The 27226-nt window shown below is 50.2% G+C and overlaps 1 protein-coding gene across 1 annotated transcript in view; it reads right to left on the bottom strand.

The window, feature by feature from the left end:
• Positions 1-437: 437 nt before the first annotated feature.
• The window catches only part of Rph3al (rabphilin 3A like (without C2 domains)), a 59081-nt gene continuing 32292 nt past the window's right edge, over positions 438-27226 (bottom strand). Inside the window, exons 5-6 of the mRNA XM_078041083.1 lie at positions 12018-12104; positions 438-530 (exon numbers count right to left, since the gene is read on the bottom strand). Of these exons, the coding sequence (XP_077897209.1) occupies positions 438-530; positions 12018-12104 (180 nt within the window). The remainder of the gene's footprint in view (positions 531-12017; positions 12105-27226) is intronic.

The raw sequence follows: 27226 nt of genomic DNA, 5'->3' as shown, positions 1-27226 counted from the left end.
TCATGCACAGGAGATGCAGCTAAGAGGGATCTCATGAAGTGCCAGTTGCAACATGAAGAAGTACCAGCCAAGATTCCTACAGAAGAGGCTTTGTGCTTTCTTTGGCAAACAGGGAGTACTGGGAGCTAGCCCAGGACCATGACAACCGACCTCAAATTGATGCAGTGTTAGGAGCGTGGGCAAAAGTTCAAGGGTCAGAGGGATAACCAGGTCCTGAGACCCAAAGCCAGAGTCAGAGATGCATTTAGCTAGATAAGGGGTCAGGGCCAGGCTGGGTGTTAGTTGTGACTTGCATTTCTAAATTAAATAAGTATTGTAAAGTCACAACTTGCAAAGTCAGGGCAAGAAGAGGCAGGGACCTGGAATTCCCCAGAGATGGGAACCACTGAGGAAAGAAGAAGTTGAAGGGCCACCTCTGTTCCTCTGTCCTTCTTCCTTCAACCTGCAGGCCGGCCCTGGAGCAGGAGGTCTGTGGGCTCATTGCTGAAGGCGGGGGTCACCGGCCTGGTGGAAGGGAAGAGGAAGCGGATCTAGAGGAAAGAATCTGTTAGGTTCACGAACCAGCTCTGCATGTCCTGGCAGTGCCACAATGGACTTGTCATTGAAGGTTCCCAGAGCTCCATTTAGCTAGAAAACAGGGCATCAATGCCCATCCACCTTGCAGAAGGACCTCGGCAGAGGCCAGTTCTTCCCGTTTCTCTTCCTCATCTGATGAAATTTCTGGCAGCTCAGTAGGATGTGCATAGGAGAGGGGATGGATGTGTGGTTCCAGGGCCCGGCACCACCCAGGAGCTTAATAAATACTTCCTGAAGGATGGAGCCACCCTCAATTCCCCAGTCTCCATCTGTGAGACAGCTGACTAGGGGGAGGGGCACAACGGTGCCAGCCAATGTCACTTGGCATCTAAAAAATGGGCAGGAAAGTTGGATCAAATTTTTATTCAAATTAGTGCAAGAAAAAACCTAAATTCAGATGCTTTCCCCCTTGCTTTATACCCCTTCCCCAGGGGCGTGCATGGGAGAGTACCATAGCAAGATGCGTCATGCCCGACACACAGGCACAGAGGTGCGGGTGGGTGGCTGCAGCAGGTCAGTATCACATCATCTGCTCCATGGAAACAGAGAGGCACCTTTCAGCTTGCTGTGGTCAAGACTGGTCCCACAGAATAGAGTGTTCCCAATACCACCAACCTCTGAGCATATCTACTGTGGTTGAGTATCTGGGAGACACCAGTCGAGTGACACAGCCAAACGCTAGGAACTGTGGGCCCAGGGATTTCATGGAGGACCATGTCAACCCCAAAGAGCCTTCTGCTACCACTCCAAGCACTCACCTCTGGGGAGTCCAGGGCCTGGCACCTAGAAGGTGGGGTCTCTGAGTGATAAGAATATGCTGTGCCAATTGTCCCCCTAGGCCAGCCTGCCTCAGGTCTTTGCTGAAATTGAACCTTCTCAAAAAAGGCCCATCCTGGCTAATCTATTTGTTTTCTCTCAACTGTGGTTGAAATACACAGCACAGGCCAGGCATGGTAGCACATGCCTGGAATCCCAGCGGCTCAGGAGGCTGAGGCAGGAGGGTCGCAAGTTCAAAGCCAGCCTCAGCAAAAGTGAGGAGCTAAGCAACTCAGTGGAGCTCTCTCTCTAAATAAAATACAAAATAAGTCTGGGATGTGACTCAGTGGTTGAGTGCCCCAAGTTCAATTCCTTGTACCCCCCCCCCAAAAAAAATATATATATATAGCACATAGAATTTGCCATTCTAACCATTTTTTTTCAGGAGTCCTAAGTGCAGTGGCCCTGTGCACGTTGCCACCACCCACCTCCTGAACTTCATCTTCCCAGACTGAGACTCTGCGCCACTAAATACTATCTCCCCAGCCCCCTGGAACCTGCTGTCCTACTTTCTGTCCCTACGAATCTGACTACTCCAGGTATCTCACCTAAGTGGCATCCTATGCCAATTGGTACTTTTATGACTGGCTTATTATTTATTATTATTTTTAGTTGTAGTGGGACATAATACCTTTATTTTATTTATTTATTTTTATGTGTTGGTGGGGATTGAAATCAGAGCCTCACCCCTGCTCAGCGGGTGCTCTACTGCTGAGCCACAGACTGGCTTATTTCACTCAGCACAATGTCCTTGAGGTTCATCCAGGTGGCAGCATATGTCCAAATATCACTTCTTTTTGAGGCCAAATAATATCAATAATATTATGTATGTAGCACATTTTGTTTATCCATTCATCTGATGATAGACGCAAGGGGTTGCTTCCACATTTGGGCTATGGTGGATAACGCTGCTATGAACACGCGTGTACCAATATCTGTTGGAGTCCCTGCTTTCAATTCTTTTGCCTAGATGCCCAGAGGTAGAAATCCTGGAGACACGGTAATTCTACCTAATTTTTTGAGGAACCACCTCCATGCTCACATGGAGTGAGCACATCCTCACCTGCAGTGCGCAGGTTCTGGTCTCCCCACAGCCTGACACTTGATATGTTCTGCTTTTCTATAACAGCCATCCTGATGGGTGTGACAAAGTGGCTGGTAGACTTTCGCATGGCCACCTCCCTCCCATGCCCAACACCCCTGACCACTTTGCTATTATCCTTGTTTCTATTCAGCATCCAGCAGGCTGTACCAGGAGCTTATGAGTTTGCTCCTGCTTTAATCGTCTGGTTCTTAACTCCCCATCTCTGGCCTCTGATCAGGACACAAGCTCTAGGCAAGAATATTAGGCTGTTTTGCTTATTGCTGTTTTCCAAGGGCCTAACACAGGGCCTGGCCTGTTGCAAATACTCAACAAATATTGGGTGAGTGAAGGAAGAGCAGAAAATAAGTCATTGTCCAGCATTTGCAGGAAGGTACTTCTGGCTTTGTCAATTACTCTCTGATGTCATTGGGCAAGTGGCCTCCCTTCTCAAAGCCTTAGTTTCTCCATCTGTCACAGGGAACAACAGCTCCTTTTACGCATGTCACTGGGCTCCTGTGAGGATAAGAGGTGTTTGCTGCTGGGTTCTAGCTGGTGCTCAGCTAATGTCTGCTATCAATAATCGGGCTGCATTGGCATGCCTGGGTATGGATGATTAACTCGGAAGGCTAGAGCAGTGTGCTGATGGAGTCAGGTTTCTCCAGTGCAGACACTTGGGTAGGCACCCCAAACAAAGTTGGGGAGTGGGGTGGGAGTGGTTCAGTATTCGGGGGTGGGGAGGGTGTGCCAGAGGGTCCACCCTAGGCAGAGTGTTCTGGGGGGGTGCTGGGGGCCAGGAGCCTCCTCCTTCTGTCACCTGTACCTGTGTGGGAGGCCGGGAGGCAGCACTGATAGTGGGTCTCCTTGGCAGAGCCACAGTGGCGTGGGAGGCAACCAACACACTAAGGAAGTGTGACCATCCGGGTCCCCCGGGGACGCCGCGACAGCAGCCCAGAGTGAGCCAGGCACAGATGGCAGGGTGCTCAGGCAGCCACCCGCCCCAGCGCCAGCCACCCACTCCAGAGCGCACTCACGGGCCTGCGGAGGGGGCCCTCTGGCAAAGCTGTTTGCAGCAAAAATCCAAACTGCAAGTAACAGCGGGACCAGGAGAGAACCAGTGTGGAGAAGCAGATGGCAGCTTGCAGCAAGCACAGGCCACCCTCCTGGCAGGCAGGTGCCAAGGATGCTGGGCTAGGCTGGCACAGCTAGTTACCATCAGGGACTGGCTGGGGAGGGGAGAGTCCCTGGTTCTCCTGACCCTCTGTGAGTTGGAGATGATTTCAAGATTATTACCTGGGTAGTCACTTTCCTTTTTCATAAATCCCCTCTACCTGTCAATCAACAAGCAGGAGGGGGTGGGACAGGCAGAGAGAACACACAGCCACTGTCTGATGGGCACTTTGGCCCCAGCCAGGGTTTCCTGCTATAAGACTCCAGGGAAATCAAAAGCACCCACTGGGAAGAGGTTCTAAAGTGATCAGAGCAAGGACATTTCTTTGCAAATTTCTCTTCCAACCAACAAACATTTCTCGAGCACCTTTATATGCAAAACACTGTGGGAGGCCGGGTAAGTGTTGGCTGCAGCCCGGCCTGGCAGCCCGGCCTCTGCCGAGTTATAATCAGGGTGCATTTGAAATCTGAACACAAAGCAGATGATGAACACAGGATAACGCGCTAATTGTATTAATCAGCTTTCAATTTCTTACAAATTGGTCTTTACCCCTTCCTAGCTCATCCCCCCCCCACCCCCAGATAACACCTGAGTCTTCAGAAGCCTTCTTACGCCACAGGTATCTGTTAGAGGCTGACGGAATGGTTTCTAGAATCCGGGGTAATCTAGATTCCAATTAGTTCTTTCCCTGATTACATTACGATGTTCACTGAGTCACTCTGGTTTTTCAAAAATGGATAGAGACAAAAGGCTAGACAATAAATTAAATGAACTTCCAGTCTGCAACACTGTGTGTTTAGAAGTCCCCCTCTGCTGTCCCTTCCAACCCCAACTAACAGACCCCTGAAAACAGATGAAAAAAAGAAATCACAAATGAGAAATTATACCCCCTTTATGTATGCTATATCAAAGTGCATAAATGCATTCATTCTACTGTTATAACTAATGAAAACAAATTCAAAAATTAGAAAAAGAAATCACAATTGCCAGAGCAGGAGGGATGTGACAGTAGGTCACAGAAGGTGCCCCTCAACCACAGGTGATGGATGGCAAAAGTGTGCAGAGGCACAGCAAGGTCTTGCCTGCCTGCCAGTGGGCAGGGGAGGGCTCAGAAGCTGCCTGGGCAGCCTTCCTGACCCAGCAGGGCTGCAGGTTTCTGGAACCACACAGGGGCTGTCCTCCCTCCTCCAGCCCTGCCGTTGTCCCCAGGAGATTTGACTCCCAGACACAGCCAGGCTGGCAATGTGCACTGCATCTGGGAAGGTGGATTTTTTCAGGCTCGGTGTGGGAGAGCAGAGAGAGGGAGAGCTGAGGAGATGCAAACCAGGGGCTATAGTCCAGCATCCTCCCTGGTTCCAAAGGCCCTCGAGGGCCCAGTCACAGGAGAGTCAAAGGTGTCTCCTCCACAGATCAGAGCATCATTTCCCAAACAAAGGGAAGTGCTGGGAGAGATCTGCCCATGGCCTCTGGGTCGACCCTGATTGTCTAGGCTCACCACACCTGAAGATGGGTGAACAGAGAGAAAATTGGGGCCAAGGAGAACTGGAGGGCAGGTGGCATCCAGAAGACTCAGAAAAAGAGGAAAAACCTTGAGAATATTGAGTACGTGTGAATGTGCATGCCAGGTTTCAGAGAAAAGGGGATGATTGTTTGGTGCCTTGAAAAGATGAAGACTCTGAAGTCACCAAGAAGGGAAAAACAGGCCACAGGAGGGGAATGATGGAGGACTGTAAGAGCAGAAGCCAAACCGACGTCAGAGGCAGGAGAGTGCAGAAATGACCAGGAAACTCTGGTCATCTGCTTGCGGGAGCACCCGGCGGTCCAGCTACTTTGGAATACGATTGGGAATTAGCTAACGAAGTTGAATGTGAGCACATGTCCCAGCCCAGGAGCAGCCCTCTCAGGTGTAAATGCTGGAGAAACGCTCACACATGTGTTCTGGGAGACGTGGATGGTGACAGGAGAATTATCCCCAACAGCAAAGGAATAGAGAGCCACTGACAAGACCAACAGAAGGACTAAAGCATTAGGGGCTGTATTTATTCCCAGGGAAGAGAGACAGCAACAAGAGGAAGGAATACGGCCACTTCAAAATCACAATACTGAGGCCAGGCGTGGTGGCATGCACCTGTAATCCCAGCAGCTCGGGAAGCTAAGGAAGGATTGCAAGTTGGAGGCCAGCCTGGGCCACTTAGCCAGGCCCTAAGCAACTTAGTGAGAACTTGTCTCAAAAAAAAAAAAAAAATATATATATATATATGGCTGGGGGTATGGCTCAGTGCTAGAGTGCTCCTGGGTTTGACCCCCAGTACTGTAAAATAAGAAAAAAAAATCATAACGTTGGATAAAGGAAAAGCAAGGCACATGGTTCCATCTTATTTATGTCAAACACAGGCATGGCAATGACCAATTTCTTGGTTGGGGCAGTAGTTAGTAAACATCTGTTTTATGATGATTCTTTAAACCGTATACAAATGGTTTTGAAGAATCCCATTTAGGCTATTGACACACACAAACATGTTCCAGGTGACACGGGAGAAAAGTTTTAAGATTTTTCCAGAATGGAGGGAAAAATGAAAGGAATAGAAAATGACTTTAAGAAAATGGCTACGCAAGATGCAAATGGAAACCCAAACTTCAAATGAGTAAGTGCTCCCGAAGTCAGAATAGTTGGTACGAATAAGCAAAAACGTAATTAAAAAGCTTTCCTGGGTCAAATATCCAAATATTGTCTAATTGTTTTAGAAAAAAAAATCAATGAAAATGGCCTAGGTATATCCAGACCAAAACTTTTAACTTCTAAATATTAAATTTTAAAAACACAACAGGTTGCTTAAGGGGGAATGAAAACATCAAGTGTGGCTTCAACCTGGGCCTGTCTCCTTTGTCCCCTTTAGAAACACTTTGCAGCTGGGTGTGGTGGCATGTGCCTGGATTCCCAGCAGCTTGGGGGCTGAGGCAGGAGGATCACCAGTTCTAAGCCAGCCTCAGCAACTTAGTGAGGCCCTAAGCAACTCAGCAAGACCCTGTCTTTAAATAAAAAATAAAGGGCTGGGGATGTGGCTCAGTGGTTAAGCGCCCCTGGGTTCAATCCCTGGTACAAAAAAAAAAAAAAAAAAAATTAAAAAAGCCACTTTACACTGTGCTTCTGCACACTAGCTCTCGTCCTTACTCTCAGCTGTGACTTCACAGTGTCCGTTCCTTGTCCTTTTATGCTGCATCCTTGAACTGCCTTCTGGTTGCGGGACCTTTTCTGGGTGAGGCTGATTTGCTATTTAACCAGCCCACCAGAGGGTCACTTCGTTTCCTTTCCTGTTTCATTCGATCTTAAACACATATCAGAGTTTATGAATTGGCCAGCAAGAAAATCGGGCAAGTGACTGAGGAGAGTGCCAGTCCACAGAATTCCCGGAATGAGTATGGGCACGGAGGGACACATCTAGAGCCGGGAAAAGGAACGCGGGTGTAGACGGCTAGTTTTAAAAAGCCAAGCAGCTAATTAGGCAAATGGAGTCTGGTGGGGTCACAAATGCATTGTGTTCTTTTTTTGTTTGATTTTTGTTTTGCGGACCTGGGGATGGAACCCAGGGCCTCGTGCAGCAAGGCAAGTGCTCCACCACTCAGCCCCAGCCCCAGCCCCAGTCCCAGCCCGGGTAGTATTCTTGACAGCTGGGATCAAGGAAATCATGGGCAAGGTAGTTGGGAGCACCACACAGGAATAAAAAAAAAAAAAAAAAAATTGGTGAGAAGCAAATGAGGACTGGGATTATAGCTCAGCGGTAGAGAGTTTGCCTTACACATGTGAGGCACTGGGTTCCATCCTCAGCATCACAAAAACATAAATAAAATAAATAAAGATATTGTGTCCATCTTTAAAAAAAAAGCAGCAGCAACAAATAATAAGGCAATGTCTGTAGTCAGTAATGAGAATGACAAGGTTTGATGATCTAAGAAATGATTGAAGTATGTAGTTCAAGTGAGTTTTACAATTCATTAATAATATTTTTAAGATATTTTTAAATTGCCAATGGACCTTTACTTTACTTATTTATATATGGTGCTAAGAATCGAACCCAGTGCCTTGCACATGCCAGGCAAGTGCTCTACCACTGAGCCACAACCCCAGCCCAATAATATTTTTTTATTTTTAGAAAGAAAAATGACTCCTTTGGCTCTTTTTCAAATTTGCCTGTACTTTTTGCAAAGGTTCTGTTTGTTCAGTGAGGTTTCTATTCCTTCTCTTATATTTTTTAGTTAATTAACTAATTTAAAAAACCCTTCTCTCTAGTCTCTTCACAGGTATCCCTAATCCCTTTCCCTGGAGACCACTTCCTCTAATTGCCAACTCTTCCTGATGATGGTTCTTCACATGGTTGGTAGAAAAAGAGGCCAAGTATACAGATTGAGTGGGAAGATTCTGAACAATTGTACTATCAACTTGTCCTTTATGTAGAAAGGCAACAAGATCACATAGCAAAGGACCCAGGAAACACACCATCCACATGCCCTTATTTTTAAAAATCACATCAAATCTCACACCAGCTACCTATGAGTTCAATAAAAACAATAACAAGGGCTGGGGATATGGCTCAAGTAGTAGCTCGCTCGCCTGGCATGCATGAGGCACTGGGTTCAATCCTCAGCATCACATAAAAATAAAATAAAGATATTGTGTCCACCTAAAGCTAAAAAATAAATATTAAAAAAATAACAAAACTCCAGGGTCTATTAGAAAAGGGGGCAAGTGAACCCTAGGAATTCATCCTGAGGCTATAAATGTTGGCAAAGGGCTGGGGGTGATGCTCAGTGGTAGAATACTTGCCTAAGATGCACCAGGCCCTGGGTGCCATCCCCAGACTGCTCAATAAATACATTAGGGAATTCAATTAAATAAAATGCATGCAAAAAGTTATACATACAGATACTAATAAGAGAGAGAAATGAAAACAAATGTCCTAAATTAGAAGAGCCACATGACAGACTGTCATTGAGAATGTTTACCAAGAGTTATTGATCACACTGGGAAATACTTAAGATCCAATGTGGATTTTAAAACACAGGGTTCAACCATATAAACAAGAAAAGCACAGAAGAAAAGGTAAACATGCCAAAACATTGACAGCAGTGTCTTTGGATAGTAAGATGATAGATATTTTTAGTGTATATTTTGCTTTTCTATACATTATCAAGGTTCCTCGATGATCCATATTAATTTCAGAAAAGACTAAAATGTATACATTTTGTAAAATGAAAGCTTCCAACAAGAGTAGCAACTGATAAAAATCTTAGATACCTGAGCAACATTTAATATGAAAAATAAAATAGGATGCTATGCTCTGACATGACAGCCTATAGTTTATTCTCAACACAGCAGCCAGAGTGTTCTTTAAGAGTGGGGAGAGAGAGATCATGTCCCTCCTCTACCTGAGACTCTCCAAATGCTCCTCATCTCACGGACTACAAAAGCCAAAGTGCTTACAATGGTCTGCAAGGACCACTCTGATCTGATCTCCTCCCACATCTCTGACCAACCTCTCCCAACCTTGATGTCGCTCCAGTTATGCTGGACTCCTTGTTGCTGCTCAAAGCCACCAAGCACAAAGCTTTGCATTTGCTGTACCCTCTACTTGCAATGTTCCCCCCCCCCATATCCACAGAATGTGCTTCCGATCTCTGCTCAAATGTCCTTTTATCGGTGAGCTCCTCTGTGACCCCCATGTAAAACAGCACTCATACTACTGCTTTCAACACCCCCTTTCCCCTGAGCACTTTATTGTCCCCCGTGAGGTTACAGCATTTACTTGACTCTGCATGTTTTCTCCCTCTCCCATTAGAAGAGCTACTTTGCCTGGCACATAGAAGATGCTCAATAAATATAGGTTGACTGCCTGAACGAATAAACACATTGGATTATAAACTCCACAAGAGCAGAGGGGCTGAGGCTCACATTGCTGCATCATTCGGGTGCATAAAACAGGCAGCAACGCCAGCCCGACAGTCCCAGGAACATTTGACCCGCATTTGACTCACTCCAGAAAAAACTACTTCCAATTATAGCAAGAGATGATGGAAGTGAAGCACCAAAAGGAAAGGCAGATTAGAGTGCTGGGCAGAGTGGAACAAGAGTTTCCATCAGAAAACCCAAGTTCTTCCATTAGGATTTGGCTTTCGCCAGGAGACAGAACACCACATTCTTATCAGAGTCTCAGAACCAGCTCTACGTGGTGCTTCAGATCGGACATTTTCAAATGCCCTAGGATGCTATCTCTTTGTTATGATTAGATATTTTTCTAAGGAAAAGAAAAGGCATTAGGAAACCTTTTACCCTGCCCTTCTTCCCACCCCAAAAGCAGACAGGAAACTCAGCACCGGGATGTGGTCCCCATGGGACACAGACCATCGGCATGTTCGCCGCCCCATCCCTACCTACTGTGTGTCCACAGAATGGGTGACGCTGAGGACAGCGAACATTCTTGATCTTGCGAAGTTTTATTGGCTTCTAAAAATTCAAGGACAAACTGATAGCCTAATGCATAACCTCATATTCTTTGCCTTAGGAAAGATAAGAAAATTCATCCTAAGCTATTTTGGACTTTTCTGGGCCCTGGAGAGCTCTGGAGATTAGGACGGGCTGGGCCCTCCCTGCATGTGGTAGGTCAGGACTATTAAGGAGTATGGAGGTAACTCGTGATGTGGCCAGACGGGGCAGCAGCCTCCGCGGCCCTCCGCTAGCTGATTAAGTTTGCAAAATTCATCTTTTCTTCTCCGCTTTCTTTTCCTTGACAGCTCCTTGACCTCTGACCTCCCTTGGCTCACTTATGACCATCATTTCATCCTGTAAAAGTGTCTCCCCTCAAGGTCATGAGTGAAGGAATTTCCTCCCTGGAGGATATTGACTGTCAGAACGTTGAAAGGGGCCCACTGAGACCCAGAGACCCAGGAACTTTCTGGCTGGGGTGGAAGGGAAGTTTCTAATATTTAAGGAGTGCCAGACATTTTGCACCCTTTAAAGATCCTGCTGAATTCTTGCAGCATTTCCATGAACTGGGCATTATCATCACCATCTGGGGATGAGGCACAGGGACCACCAGGCAAGGCCAAGTTCTAGTTCACTCTCCAAGGTTCTGCCCATCGCCTTCTCTCTTCCCAACATGCAGCAACGACAGATGGAAATATTTTAAAAACAACAAAAAGGAAAATTACACGCGTTCAACACCAAGATCTCTCTCTCAATATATCTTGTGAAGCCAAGGCTCAGTTGGCAGAGTGCCAGACCCAGAAGCGGGTGGAGGCCGCTGGGAGATGCTTCTTCTAGGATATGGGGACTAACGTGTCCCAGGAGAGGTGGGGGACCAGGGCTGAGTCACTAAAAATGGGGCTGGTGAGGAGGCTCTGCACCTGGAAGAGGAGGCTAAGGGTCAGGGAGATCCACAGAGGGAATTGGCCATGATGAGAAGCTGCCAAAGATAGGATCTTCAGGAGACAGACGAAACGGCAGAGCAGCAATAGTCAAAGAAGCTACGAATGAGAATTTTCCAGAACTGAGAATATTTTATGGATCCTCAGATGATAAGCACATACCAAGTGCCAAGTCAGATCAATAAGAAGACAAATCCATATCTGGAAAACCAGGGACATGCTCCCTTGGCCAGGCTCCTTCCATCCCCGTTCTGCCTCCCCATGGCCCTCCCCAGAAGCCACCTGTGTAGTCCTGCTGTTTTTGCTCCATCCTGATCTTGATGCAATGAGGAAAGCCCCTGGGCTTGGGGCTGGAAGATGTGGTTCTAGGGCGCCCCCATTACCCACCCCCCCCAGATACTGCCTCAGCATCCTCAATTTCCTCCCCGGAAGGGGAGAGAACTGAAATGACACAACCCTAGCCCCAGAAAGGACTTGGGAGAGGGCACACTGCAGCAGGCCCTGGCTACGCTTGGTTCCAGGCTACGCTTGAGGTGCCATACCCCTCCCCCAACTCAGTGTCCACAAGTCACTTAGCCACTTGTGTCTCTATTTCCCCACCAGGAAAAAAAGGATAAGAACAGTGGCCACTGATGGGGTTGAATAAAGAGGAAATGAATGAATAAACCTAAGGAACTCATCAGCACAGGGCCAAGAGCTGAGTAAATGTGCACCATGGATAGCTATAATTACAGCCCCCCCCTCCCCGCCCACAAATGCCACATGCCACTGAAACCGTACACTCCACAAGCACAGAACCAGGGCCTGCTGCTGTATGGAGGTGGTAGGCCAAGCTGGTTGTCCCTCTGCACCCTTCTCCCCTGGATGGTCCCCTCCTTGATCTCTAGAGAGGCTCCTGCCAGCGACCCACCACGTATCCCAACACGTGAGTGTGCCCAGACCCAGGGGCCCTACCTCTCTTTGCTCACTGCAGATCTTACACAGCCACAGGGGCCGCTTCTGGCCAGGGGAGGTCTCGATCCCACATTTGGTGCAGACTTTCTACAAGAGAGAGGACACAGGAGTGTTAACACTTCAGTGTGTTCCCCCTCAAGTGAGGAGGGGCTGGGACAGCCAGAAACAAGAGTCACCTTGGCATCTTCCCAAGGATGATGGATTTTGCTTCGGGATACAAGGACAGATCATCCAAGAGGCACGGACACCCTCGCTTGGCTCTGGGGCTCAGTGGAGGGGTGCTGTCCATGCCTTGATTCCACCCCCATAATTATATTCTATTAGGACCTCATTAAAAAAAATAAATCTGCGGATATTAACAGCTACATCATTTTCAGCAGCAAAGAACTGGAAATAACCCAAACGCCCAGTACCAGGGGAAGAGCCAGGCAAACACAACAGAATGTGGTGCGTCCTTCACACGGCATGTGCTGCTTGCTACCTGGGCAGGTGGGCGGGAAGAATGTTATCCAGCACAGAAGACACCTGTTTGTACATAACCATGCAAAAAGCTCACACACCTGCCTGTCAGGTTAGAGGACCCCAGTGAAGCTTGAGCGTGTACTTAATGCCAAGCCCTCTCCCCAAAACGATCCCAAGACCCCCCTGTGCAAGCACAAGGCCCACTTTACAGGTGAGGCATCCAGGCTGTGGAGGAATCTGAGAATTTGCCCAACATCCTGTGGTGAATTGGGACTGGGTTGGGGACTGACTCTGGAGCCATGATATCATTTCCTCAGGATGCAGAAATAGCCAGAACTCCGATCCCAGTGTTTTTTTTCCCTTCTCCAGAGTTGTTTCAGCACGTAACGTCTAAATACATATTTTGCTTCCCCTAGAGGCACGGCAACCAGCAATACTGAGGAGGCCAGAATAAACACACAGGGAGGCAGAGGTGGATTTGTTGGGGCTGAGACTGGTTCCCAGCCCACCCCGGGCATGATTCAGCGATGGTGATGGTGATGGTGGCTCCTTCTCAGGGGACTTGGAGCCTCCGGTGCCTGCAGAGGAGGGGGCTTTCTCCAGTCCCTGCTACCCCTCCCCCCACCAGGCGAGGGAAGGCTGGATCTGTTACTTGGCCTTTGCTGCAGGCTGCCAACTGAGCAAGGAGTGCACCTCTCCGCGGAGAGGGAAATGTCACCAACTTGGCTTCCCAAAGCGTGTGTCACCAGCCTGATTGGGTGGCTGAGCCTGGGCGCTGCAGGAGAGGAGAGGAGAGAGAGAGTCTGCACTCGGAAGTCAGGCTGTGACACACTGGTGGGGGGCACGGACTGGCTACCATCCCGAGCTCAGGTGTGAGATACGTCACTCCTCTTTTCTTTTTCCAAATATAACAGAATCGGCTCCAAGTGCCCATCCCTCTCAGAGAAGGGATGGGAAGAGGCGGAGAAGCCCTTCTCAGGTCCCTGTCATTACAGGGCCCCCTCCCCAGCTCTCAGGAAGGTCCCAGGCTGAGGGTCTGTGGTGGTCCAGCACGTCTGGGAGGGTCTCCTGGGCACTGTCTGCTGCTCTTTTCTTGCTCTCTGAGCCATCAGGATTCTTAAAAGGGGTGGGGATGGCCACCTCTGACAGCCCTGAGTGTCGGATCTTTGCCAGGCTGGAGGTGAGCCTCTCCACGGACCAGCAGCCTGTCTCCCTGGACCCCCAGCTGCCATCCCCGACCTTCCCCTGAGGGCTGCCTCTCTTTACCCCTCTTGCCTCTCATCCCCAATCCTGATGCCTCTAGGGCAGGGTCCCCCATCAGTCAAGGTGGGCCTCAGGCTGCAACCTGGACCTCTGTTAGAAGAGGGGACACAGGGGCTGAAACCTGGTGGCTTTGTTTCCTTGCTAATTTCCACGATCCCCCTATACAGAGGGCATGTGTGCAAAACGGCCCTCAGAGAGGCCAGACTTTCCTGATGCATTCTGAGGGGTTTTGCTGACGGCTCACCCTAAACACTGTGCGGCTCCTCCCAAGGCTGCTGCATGAGACCTTGAGAATCAGGTGGGAATAAAACACCGATGGCTGCCAAATGTGTGTGTGTGAAAGGCATGGGGACCCTGGACATGACGTATGAAGGGAGAGTTACAGTCCCCATGGTACAGATGGAGAAACGGAGGCCAGCCATGTCACAGCCTGCTTCAATTCCCAGCTAGTTAATGGCAAAGCAGGATATTTTCTCAGAGCTCAGGGGAACCATCATGCTCTCCCCTCCCAGAAGTGGGTACCCACGGCAATCAGGGTGTTGTTCAGGCTTGTACCTGAGGATGTGGCTGATGGCTCTCAAATGACCGGGCAGAGAAGGGACACAGAATGACCCTGGGACAAAGATTTCATTGGGCATGTAGGTGCAGCCAGCAGAAGCTCATATACTACCCAGTGCTGGTTCTAGGCCAAAGAGCTGGCTCTCTCCTGAGCCATCTATCGCTCAGGAGGAAGAGAGAGGTTTCTAGGAGACAGGAAGGCCAGGCCCAGAAGCTCCTCCACCAACACCCCTCGGGCTTCTGCACAGTGTGGTCGCCTCCTTCCCCAGGCCACACAGCCAAGGGGAGGGCACCATGCGGTCCTGGCCCTGTCTTAAGTGCAGTCTGCTCTGACAAAACTGCCCTAGACGGGGTGACTGGGACAACAGAAACATCTTTCTCACCCCGATCAGACTGTCCACGGGATGGGTGCTGGTGAGGGCCCCCCTCTTGGTTTATAGACAGCGGTCTGTTTACTGTGTCCTCACGTGGAGGGAGAGGAGAGAAGACTCTGGTCTCTTCTTACAAAGGCACCAGGGCAATCAGGGAGTTAGTTCGGCTCAGGCAGAACCCTTGTGACCTCATCTAACCCTAATTACCTCCCAAAGGTCTCACCTCCAAATATCATCCCCTAGGAGGAGAGAGTATCAACACAGGGGTTTGAGGGGATATGAATATGCAGTCCCCTAGCAGCTCCCCTTCATCACTGGGCCCTTCTTTCCGCTTTTGCATGTTGAAAGCTCTAGAAATGGGTGCATTATCATCTCTCTCAATCCTGGAGTCATTTAAGAGTCCCCAGTCCTCTTTGGTGCTCTAACCCCCATACCCTGAACTCTGTTAACAATGTCATGTTAGCTCAAGCCGAGGCAGTGTAGCATGGTGCCTGTAACACAGGCTTTAGGAGGGGCAGGCCTGGGTAAACTACTCAAAAAAAAATCTCTCCAAGCCTCAGTTGTTCTCATCTGTAAAGTGGGATGATGTTTACCCTCTAGGATTGCTTTGAGAATTCACATAGATACGCATGAAAAGCAACCAGCAGGTAATAAACACTCAATAAACACCAGCCCCTGTTGTGATTAGTGACACCCCCATCACACCCTGTTCTATAACTTTGCATGATTCTCCTCTAGCCTTCTGTTATCTATTGCAGTAGCCACCAGCCACAGGTGGATGTTTAAAGTGCAGTTAAGGGCTCAGGGTGTAGCTCAGTGGTAGAATGCTTACCTACCCTGTGTGAGACATTGGGATTGAACTCCAGAATAATAATAAAAAAAAAAGACAGTTCAACAAAACAAAATGGTCCCTCAGTGGCACTACACTCTTTTCAGGTACTCAACTGCCACACCCAGCTGGTGGCCACATACAGGACCGCACAGAAACAGGACACTTATATCTGGCTGGAAGTTCTGCTGGTGGTGCAGGGCTGCAGGACCCCCAGCCTTAGCACGCAGGACTCCACAGAGCAGCAGTTCCATTCCACCCATCTGCCTCTTCCCTGAAAACCGATTCCTTAGTCCATGTGACCATCACCTGTGGGGCGGCACCCTGAGGAGCACAGCCTTGTGTTAGGGACACTGAGGAACAGGGCGGAGCCAGGCCTCACTGTGGCCCTAGTTATTATGCACAATGGCTCAGAATTCACCCCGCCCAGACTGACAGGGTGCTCGGCTGCATCCTGGGCAGGGTTCTGAAGGATGAGGGTGCACATGACCTTGGTAAATACTCTCTGATTGATCACATAGCTATGCTGTTGGGGGCAGGGAAGGAAACGAGGGAGGGAGGGACTGAAAACTCTCCTGTCCTCCCCCCTAGACCCAGGAACACAGACACCCAGCCTGGGGACAGGGACAGCATGCACCAGTCACCCTCCAGAGGAAGAGGGCTCAAAGGCTGTCGGTCAGCTCCAGTCTGGGGTAGGAAGTGGGGAAGTGGGACAGTGGCTTGTCCCTGCTGGTCGGGAGAACCCCTACTTCCCCGACAGAGGGTGGGTGCAGTGCTGCTTGCTCTCCAGGTTCCAATAAGGACTGTGGTTTTCAGGGGGGAGGGGGAAGAAAGCCCCTCCAATTCCACCTTTGGCAGGCAGGGTGGTGGGAGGGGTTTCTAGAATGTTCCTTCCATCCCTTGCTTTTGGGAGCCCCATGGGGGGTGGGTAAGGTGGCATGACAAGACACACTCACCCCCGTGTGTGCACAGCCCTGTGTTCCAACTACTAGCCATCCCTGGGGGACCCCACGGCCAGTTCCTGCCATCTCTTGGTCATCTTCAAGCACCTACAGTGTCTGTGGCAGGTACAGGAACAAGATGCTCCTGAGAGGCTCAGGCCACAGAGAGATAACAGGCTCCTGTTCAAATCACTCATAATTGCTGCTTTATTAAATCTCAGATCAATAAGAGGATAATGAGCCTTTCCCCCTTATGGGCTCTGTTTCCAGGTTCCAATACCAAAAAAGCAGCAGCTGGTATTTTAAAAAGTGTGTGCCCAAGAGGGCAGGCCAGCCTCTCCCTGTCAAGGACAGTCCCAGGTTCCAGGGAAAGCCACCTGTCTCCTGCCTGGGATGCATTTCCCTGGAGTGGCATTGCCCCTGGGCACGTAAGCACTGGCTTCTGGGGCTCGGCCACTTCCTGCATCCTGCAGCCTGGACCTGAGTCTGGGCATTGAACAACCACACTGTGCTGCTGGGCCCGACTCCAACCTGGAAGGACAAAAATCAAGGCCTGCAGACGGTGCATCCTCTCTGGTCACCCTGTCTGGAGCCTTCCATTCACCCCTCTGCCTGTGTATGTCCCAGCCCCCGGGGACACAGGGAAGGGGGTGCCTTGGGGTTGAGCCCATGGGAAACAGAACAGAGCAGGGGTGCACTTTGGAGGCAATCCTGACCTGGGCGCTTACCTCGGCCTCATTTCCTCGTCTGTAAATCAGTGGTGACAGGCAGGCCCCCAGCTGGGAGGGCCAAGGAGACAGTTGGTGAATGTGCTTAGCTCACTGCGTGGTGCAGAGGAGGCAAGGCCCACAGAGCTCTGCCAGCGCATCCCTCCCAGTGACGGACGCAGCAGCCATTGGACATACATATAGCCCCAAACCCAGCCACCGTGTTCACTCTCCTTCACCCCACCCAAGGGCCCATCTCCAAGAACTCCAGGTGTCTCTCCAACCTCCGGCACCCCTCCCCAATCCACACTGCCACCACCTGTGCCTGGCCTGTGCCACAAACCCCTTGGCAGGCGTCCCCACCCTCACCTTGGCCCACTTCCAACTGGCTCTTGACACACAGCCTGACTGATCTTTTCAAGATGCAAATCAAATCATGTCATCTCTCCCATCCCTGCCAGCTCAGCAGCCTTCAGAGGCTTCCTGAGGTGTCTGCTGAAGACCGTGCCCCTCTGCATGGTGCAGATGCCAGTTTGGGCTGGACCCTTTTGCCTTGCCAGCCTCCACTCACACCTGTCTCCTCCTCCACCATTACTCTCTAGCTTCTGTGCTCCTGACAGGTTGGCTTTCCTTTAGTCCCTGGTCCTTGCTCTGCCTCTGCCATAGGACCTTCACATGTGCCACAACCTCTATCTGGTTGACCACACTGTCCCCTCAGTAGCCTATGCATCCTTCAGACCTCAGCAGAAACACCAGCAATTTTTTTTGGGGGGGTACAGGTACTTTACCCCTAAGCTACCTCCCCAGTCCTTTTTATTTACGTATTTTGAGACAAGATCTCACTGAGTTGCTGAGGTTGACTTAGAACTTGCAATCCTTCTGTCTCAGTTTCCCAAGCGGCTGGGATTCTAGGTCTGTGCCACCATACACCTGGCTTCTAAACCTGTCTGCTCCTTGGGAGCCAAGGCTGTGTCTATTTCTCTTCACTGTCCTGTTCCTGATGCCTAGCACCATGGCTATTTGCAGAACAAAGGCAGAGAGAGGCAGGAACTTATAGAATTACAACTGAGAAGGTAAGATGTGGTCCCTCCTGGAATAGGCCAGTCTGCTGGGGAGACAAGACACCTGGAAACACAAAATGCTCCTTCAGCATCACCTGGCAGGGTGACTCACATCCACAACAAGTGGTACTGACCAGCTATGGTGGTCTGGAGGAGGTGGGTCTGCTGGCCTCATGGGCCCCATTCTCAGGAGACAGAGTGTGAGTCCAGCTGGACAGGCACTAAGGGTGTTGGCTAAAGGTGGGGAGCAGGAATGTTTACCCCATCACTCCAGGGGTGCATCCTATAGGCCGCCTACATATGTGTGCAGGCCTGTTCCAAGGCCCGATCGGGTGCCCTCCTCAATGTCCTTCTGGAACCCCATCACATGCCGCCCCATCCCAGACCATAGCTAAGAGTCAGAAAGCACCAGACACTCTGCACTAAGGTCAGCCTGCAAGGCCTCCCCAGGCACCCTGGCCACTCCACACAGGTCCCACCAAGCTCCACGGGCAGCTTTCCAAACTGTGGCCGTCACCCAGGACACAGAGGGGCTTAGCACCGATGGAGGGGAGGCAAGGAAACTCTCCTGAGAACAGGCATCCCCATCTCATAGACCAGCCATGTGGGGTCATTTATTAATTGGGCAAGTGGCCATACACACCTCCATGGGCCCTGAGGGCTTCGCCATATTATCACGTACCACCCAGAAAATGACGTTCATGAGGCTGTCAATCAAAAAGGATGAAACTGCCTTCAAAATTATATACAAAGAGGCCTCAAAAATGTATACTGCCCTGCATAAATGAATATCGAAGATAGATAGTTAATTTTTACGGGGTCTTGCTATGATTGCTCAGAATGGCCTCAAACTCCTAGTCTCAAGTGATTGTCTTGCTCAGGCTCCCCAGTAGCTGGGACTACAGGCAGTGCCACCGCCTAAGATGGTTAATTAAAAAATATTGGGTGCTTCAATTCAACATTTATTCAATTCTGCACGTAAAGCACTGTTCTAGGAATGTTGAGGATGAACAAGGTACAACCCTTTGTCCTTAATGAGTGTCATATTAGAAAGAGGGGTTCATAAATAACTTTCCTGGCTGTGATGGCACACACCTGTAATCCCAGTGACTTGGGAGGTTGAGGCAGGAGGATCACAAGTTTGAGGCCAGCCTGGGCAACTTGATGAGACCCTGTCTCAAAATAAAAAAATAAAACAATGGGCTGGGGATGTAGCTCCGTGGTAAAGTGCTCCTGGGCTCAAATTCTGGTACCAAATTTAAAAAATAAATAAATCAATAAAAGACTTTCCCAAGAGTTACAATGAATTGAAGTTGGCAGGTTAGAGAGTTTCTCATCAGGAACTATGCTGTAAATGATGATGGCAGAGGACCTGTCCACACACGCCAATAAAGCGGGGGGGGGGGGGGGGGGAAGTGGGTACAACCCAATGCCTTCTATACGCGCACAAGGCAGCGTGAGGAACAAGGCTCCAGTTTGTGTTCCGCACCACCACATGCTGCGTTCCTGATGCTAGAATCAAATCAGCAAAATGAAAAATCTTCTTGTGTTTTGTGGAAATCTATGCCAGCAATAAAAGTGATGATGATGTAAACAGAAAAGTGACAAAAATAATGACAAAGCTGTATATATAATGAAATGGAGTGATATGCGCAATCAAGTTAAAAAAAAAAAAGCTTGTTATAAACAGTCTGCATAGTATGATGCTCCACTGTAGAAATACACGCACATACCTGATCAACTGAAAAGTCTATCTGTACACGGACGACTACCTGGAAGGATACTGGCCAAAATGTGAATCAGATTGTGCAAAGTCAAAATCCATTTTTTTTCCTTTCTTTTTCTTTTTCTTTCTTTTTTTTTTTTTTGTACTGGGGATTGAACTCAGGGGTCCTTAACCACTGAGCCATATCCCCAGCCCTTTTTTGTATTTTATTTAGAGACAGAGTCTCACTAAATTGCTGAGGCTGACTTTGAACTTGCCATCCTCCTGCCTCAGTTTTTTCCCCAGTGGCTGGGATTACAGGCATGCTGGCCAGCTCAGAATCTATTTTAAATTGACATACAGCATTCCTATTTAAAGAAATCATTTGCCCCAATCCTTCCTCCCTCTTACCCTCCTCCCCCCAACCCCTGCCCCCAGTGCTGGGGATTGAATCCAGAGCCTCAAAAACCTTAAGCAGGTGTTCTCCTGCCCCACCCCCCACCCCCAACTTTATTTATTGATCAGATCTGGATTTTCACAGGCCAGGACGGACTTAAGCTGCAGCATTTGTAGGAGACGGGACTCAGCTGTTGACTGTGGCTCAAAGGAAGACAGTTAGCCTCATGCACGACCCACCTTACCAGTCAGTGTCACTGGGTCACTGATCCCCCCCATAAGTTCAGTCATGCTCGAGACCTGGAACAGGGTCAGCCAGGCTTGCAGATGCACGCTGGCCCTGCTTGGTGGACAGATTAGAAATAGCCTTGTTGCCATAGACTCAGTATGGGGGGCCCGGGTCCCGCTGCCAAACAACTTTAAGTACATACAGTTCAGATACTGATGTACAATTTATAGACATTCATACCCTTTAGTAGGTGCTTATGCTATGCCAGGCACCAAGCTGGCTGTTTTATATAGAATCTCATTTAATTTTCACAACCACCTTATAAAGTGGGTATTACAGTGTCTGTTTTATAAACAAGGGATCTGAGACTTGAAGTTAAATAACTTGACCATGGGGAGCTGGGATGTGAACGCTGTTCCCTCTGTGCCTCAGATGTAGGTTTCAACTGCCCCAACCAGGTCTGGCTGCCTGGGCAGGATGCTTTTCCAAGCCCTCACCCTGCAGCCTGGCCCCAATTTCACCCTCCCCATGCTGAGGGCTGGCTCCTGGTCGCCACACCTCCCTCCAGAAGTACAAGTGACATTGAACCTCAGGTGGGAGCAGGCACAGCCTGGCCCTGGCCCCTCTTCCCATTTATTAGGACATCGACCAGGCAACCAGCAGGGCTGAAGGCATGCAGAGTCCACCCAGAAACTGACCACCCAGAAATACTGTCACAGACAGGGCCCAGAGAGACACATCCTTAAGAATGTCAGCCACCTGCTGTCCGGTCTGAGATAGAAACAAAAGTGACTGGAGAGAGATTCTGGAAGGAAGGTGATTCTCTCTCCATACTTCTCACCTGGGTGTCCTGCAAGGGACCCTCCAGCCCTTTCCACCCCTGCTGCCAGTGGCCAGGTGAATTAGCCAGGCAGGGCCAGGCTTCCTGAGGGCTGTGCCATTACCACTGACCACCCTCTGTCAGAGTAGCTGCTGACGTGCGGGTACGGCCTGCCAGCCCCAAGCTCCTGCCAGCCCCAGGCCACCTCTCCCTAGTTGAACGAAAGCACCTTCATTTTCTGCAGATTTCAAGACACGCCTCCCTCCCTGCCACTCAGTCACCGCCACCTCTGAGTAGAGGGGGAGGGTTAAAGAAGTCAGCGGCTCCGCTCTTGATGATTAACATTCACAGAGCACATAATCAGATATCATGACTCCATGTGGCTCTGGATCATTTCTGTGACTGTGTCTCACGGTGTGTGGGTCCGAGAGGGAAATCAGGGGACTGAGACAAGATGAGCCACAGGGCTGGCAGGGGGGCAGGGTGGGCAGGGAGGACAGTGGCCCAGTACGATGCCTGTTAACCCTTCCTGATCCTGGCTCATCTCCACATCCCCTGGCAGACAGGGAGACTATGTTCGGGATTTCTGCTTTGTTTCCGGTGGGCCATCTGGATCCCAGCTGACGACGTGAACCACAGCGGAGGCAGCAATGGTTTCAACAAGAGCCTGGGCAAAGGGGAGGGGGCTGTCCCATCAGAAGCTGAGAGGAGAGTTTTAAGACGACAGTGAATCTAATAACATACAGTTGAAGGGGGACACACAGAATGTGGCACGTGGTCCCAAGGAATTCATCCATTCAACAGGCATTTGTGGGGGACACAGTGGGTGCCAGGTGTGTGTCCAGCATGAGGTGTTAAGAAGTACCCATGGGAGTACTGAGCACTGAAGGAAAGACATACAAACGCTGGTCTGAATGGACAGAGCAGAGGGGCTGACCAAGGCTGGAGGGGGCAATTTCAGCAACGCTTGCACAGAAAGAATCATGCACATGGAAGGGACAAGGGAGACGTCCCTAGAGGGCCAGAGGAGACAGCCCATAACAGCTTCCTCATGCTGGCCATCTCTGGTAAGGGCCCGATGATGGTCCCAGAGGCTGATGAGTCTGTCATAGGCTCATTTCCACTGAGGTCCCACTGTGGCCACCAGTCTGTGACTCCATCCAGGTTCCCTCTCCTCTCAGGGCTGCCAGATCCTCTGAGTTCAGAGGATAGGACACATGCAGCCGGAAAAGCGGAGTCAATATCACGTTCACTTTTTTTTCAAACACAATATTATTTTGAAATTTCAGAGTGCATTAAAAAAAAAGAAGGTGGAAAGTCTCTGTATCTCTCTAAGGGTGCCTGCTTGGGTTCTCAAAATTTAGAGGTGCAGCTGTAAAGTCCCCCCAGCAGAAGAACTAAAAGACCCCCAACAACTCTTGGTCAGGATACCACAGGGTGGACTCCAGAACTCCATCAAAGGATCTTGTGAGACTCTGTGTGGGGACAAGTGATGACACTGATTCTCCCCAGGGATGACAGAGGACTGGAAATCAATGTGCATAAACACTAAGCACTCCGCTGAGGTCAGTTCCATCTGCGTTCTCAAACATAACCCTCCTGCCCCGTCACTAAGGCAACCTACAACAAATCCTTTTGGGGGCTACAGTCCTGGGGCTCTCCTTGCTACTTTTGTCCCTTGCTTCTGCACCCTCTTCACTGAGCCTGGCCTCCTGGAAATGACACCCAAGCCAGAGCTGGGTCTAGTATGCCCTCCAGGCTGCAGACCCGTGTGTCTCCACCCAGATATCACTGGGGGACTCGCATTGAACTCTGTCCATCATCTCCCAGGACTGCCACCATCCCACAGTGGCTGGCAGCTCTCCCACCAGTCTCCCTTCGCCTTTCCAAGTCAAATTGCTTCAAGGCTGGGAAGCAGTTGGGGCAGGGGAAGGCCCAGGTGGCAGGGGAAACTGGCTTCACATCAGTCTTGCTCCCCGCTGTGTAACTTAGACACATAACTCCTAAGAACGATAATAGCCACCATTTATTGAGCACTTATTCCGTGCCTGGCGCTCAACACACATTATCATTACCACATTTAATCTTGTTGACTTTCACAATGGCCCTGGTGAGGGAGGCTTAATGATGGGAATGTCACGGATGAGGAATCAAAGACCCAGAGAGGCTGGGGTGCTCGGCCAAGTTTATGTGAGGAGGAAGTGGCAGAGCCGGGATGGAGGTCCCGGAACATAACAATAAAAGCAAGAGTTCGGGCTGGGTGGGTAGCTCAGTGCTAGAGCACCTGCTTGGCATGCGCAAGGCCCTGGGTTCAATACCTAGCACCGCAAAAAAAAAAAAAAAAAAAAAAAAAAAGTTAAAAATAAAACAGGCAAGAGCTTATATAAGGGATGCTTTGTGTTGGACTCAGTGTGAGCACTTTCCAGGGATCATGCTTTTGACAAGAATGGACATGAAGCAGAGGCAGCTTAGGGCATCTGTCAGAGGCCGCACAGGTTATGCATGGAGGCCTAAGCTGGAACTCAACCCCAATTTCGCCCCTCACCTATGCTGCAGACCTGCACGCTTGTTGAGAAGATGCTAATAGGCCTCATGCCTTCTGACGGAGCCAGGGAGAAAGCAGGTGGAGAGAGCTATCCCCTGGACACAAATGGCAACAGCTTTCCAGACAGACACCGGCCATGCCAGGAGCACAAAGCCCCAGAGCAGGCCCTGCCTCCCCCCCACCCCCAGCCCTGGTTGCATAACAAACCTTTGCTTTCTAGCAGCCCTGGGCTGGGCCTCCCCCACACGCTGTCTCACCAGAAGCACCTGCGTCCTGATCAGCCCAGGCTCTGTGAAGGGAGTCTGGTTCTCAGATACCAAGAAAACGAAAGCCCAGGTCTTTTGTTTTCCATTCTGTATTCTGAAAATGTCCCGTCTCTTCAGCTGCCTGAGCCCAGGGGCTTCAAGTGAGCCTGATATTCTGAGGGCTGCCGTGAAGACTCCTCTCGGATGGGGACTCCCTGTGGTCAGTCTTGACCATGCAAGGAGCAGGGGCAGGAAGAGAAAGTCCTCGCTCCAAAGTTCTGTAGTTCCAGAACATCTGAGCAGTCCGCCAGCCTGTGATACTGTGGAATATATGTATAGCTGGGCATGGTGGTATGTGCCTGGAAACCCAGTGACTTGGGGATCTGAGGCAGGAGGATGGCAAGTTTGAGGCCAGCCTGTCTCAAAATAAAAAATAAAAAGGGCTGGGGACATTGCTCAGTGGTAGAGCACCCTGGGGTTCAATCCCTAGTGCCACACCAAAATAAACAAACAAACAAAGCAGCCCCCAACCTATACATATGTATTTGGTCTTCATTCCTATTTTTTAACCTATAGTTCAAAAACTCTGGGGATCTCCAGAGTGGTAAGAGTGACTTTTATGCTAATGAAGTGGCTGGTGACCCCCCCAGATAGCTTCAGGATAGGAGTTGCACACCAGAAATGCCAAGGCATGATTAGAGGCTTGGGACTTTCATCCCCACCCCCAACCTCAGGGAAGGGGACAAAGGATGAAACTGATCACTAATGGCCCAGGACGTCATCAGTCATGCCTGTGTAACGAAACCTCCATAAAATCTCAAGAATTCGGGGCTCTGGGGGCTTCTGGCAGCAGAACACATGGAGGTTTCTGGAGGGCGGTGCATGGGGCAGGGGGCATGGAAGCTCTGCACCCTCTCCCACACCTGGCCCTACACATCTCTCTCTGTACGTTTTATAATAATATCCTTTACAATAAACCAGGGAATGTGTTCTTCTGAGTCTGTGAGCTGTAAACTAACTGAATCGAAGAATGGGTTCTGGGAACCCTCATTTATGGCCAGCTAGTCCTCCACATTCTTGCAACTGACATCTAAAGTGGGGTACAGTCTTACCTGTGGGCTGACCCTCATTCCAGGTAGCAAGTGTCAGGGTTGAACTGGAGAACTCAGCTGGAAAATCTAGAGCTTAATGTATTGGTAGCCAGCAGGAAGAGATTCCCACACTTTCAGGGTGACCAGGGGTCACAGAAGTATGCTGTATTGGGTGACGGTGTAAAAACAAGAAAAAGCCCTTGGATTGGCTTTTCCCCATATATTTAGGGCCTGACCCCAAAGATATGAAGTCACAGCCCTGCTTTGGAAGATTTAAAATCTCCATGATGGAAGGCGGGGAGGCCAGAGCCTCGAGTTAACCGTCCACAGCCCAATCCCTAGAATCTGGACAGCAATGTTAGCTGAGATCAGGGCCAGAGATGTCAAGGGCATTAGCAAACACTTCTTAAGTTCCTGCTCCTAGTTTCTTCCCACTGTGTCCCCACAGTGGGCTGCCGTTCCTAGAGCACCACTGAGTGCCGTTCCTAGAGCACACAGGACTTCTCTCTCCCGTGATGGGGCCCCTCTAAGGCTGTGAGTCCTTAGAGAGCGAGGACTCCCCAACCCTCCAGCGCTGGGGACTGATCCCAGGCCCTTGTGCGCTCTGGGGAAATGCTCTTCCACTAAGCCACATCCCCAGCATCCACATTTAATCCCCAGGGTTCAGCAGACACCTGATGTTGTCAGTTGGGAAGGAAGGAGAGGGCTGAGGGATGCAAACAAGTCACTGCAGGGGTTGGGATTCCCTAGATTCATGGGACACGCTGGTGGCATTTAAGTAGTGGAGGGCCATGATCAGACCTGAGTTTCAGGGAGAGGGCATTTGCTAAGAATATGGGCCCAGTCCTCCTCCCAGTGGATCTGTCCCCCACAGTCTCTGCAGAGGCACTTTTTTCTGGAACATTCCCAGATACAGATGGAATTCCTAGAGCCCTATGGGAGGGGAGGGAAAGGAAGGAAGGACTGCAGGGTTGTTCTGAGACCACCGGGCTGGCCATCAGGATGGGAGATACAGGAGAGGCAGGAGCAGCACATAGTGTTGCTGAAGCTCTGGAACTTGGGGAGCAGAGAGGTCTTGGGGATCTCCCATTTCACACTGGTGTGTGCCCCCTGCTGTCAATTTCAACACCTCCCAACACGAGTTTCCAGAGGCCCAGGTTTCCCTGGCCTGGTTCTCCAGTGTAGCTCCAGAGCCTGGACTGGTCCCCGGCACACTCTAGATACTCCTTAAACATTTAAGTGAGGGGAAGAAAGCAGTTAAGAAGTGGCTAGAGGCAGACTCTGGAGAAGCAGCACCCTTGTTGGGGGCCAGGCAGAGGTGGCAGGGAAGCCACTGGGGGCAAGGGGCCAGGCGCCAATGGGGTTGAGATGAGAGGCAGAGGCCCCACAGCCCAGCTCTGCTCTCCGGAAGGCCCATGGGGAGCAAGGAGAGAGCTCGGGCTGGAGGGATGGATCTGAGGCTAGCGCTGGGCGAGATGGAAAATGTAAGAAAAGGTTGGGCCAAGTGGGGCCAGGTCCTAGGAAAGAGGGGCAGAAGGGACCCTGAGCACAGCCTGGCGACTTGAAGCTGGCCACCAGGCAGCCACATGGTTAACTTGAATTGCTGGACCACAGAGAGTCAGGAGGCCTGCACTGGGGGCAGATAAACATGGCCAGTCCAGAAACCAAGTGGGCCCAGAGTCCCCGGCCACAGTCAGGAGACTGCCCACATGCCACAGCTCTGCCCCGCCAACTCAGTGTGGGATGTTTGTGCCCCTCAGAAGCTCCCCCTTGTAGAGGGGAAGAGCACTGGCCTGTCTGCCTTTCTGGGATCCCTGTGATCCTCAAAAGGCTGGTCTATGGGAAAACACTCTCTTCTCTGTCTCTTTCCAGCACTAGGGACACAGGAAATATCTTCCTAGCCAGCAAAAGCCTGTTAGAACGGATCTGCTTTGTTTTTAATTTGAAAAACACAGCAGACTAGACAAATACCCTGGTGCTTCTTTG

Source organism: Ictidomys tridecemlineatus, chromosome 3 (assembly GCF_052094955.1).
Source record: "Ictidomys tridecemlineatus isolate mIctTri1 chromosome 3, mIctTri1.hap1, whole genome shotgun sequence".
Lineage (NCBI taxonomy): Eukaryota > Metazoa > Chordata > Mammalia > Rodentia > Sciuridae > Ictidomys > Ictidomys tridecemlineatus.
The sequence above is the reverse complement of the archived record's forward strand: the minus strand, read 5'-3'. Positions and strand labels throughout refer to the sequence as shown.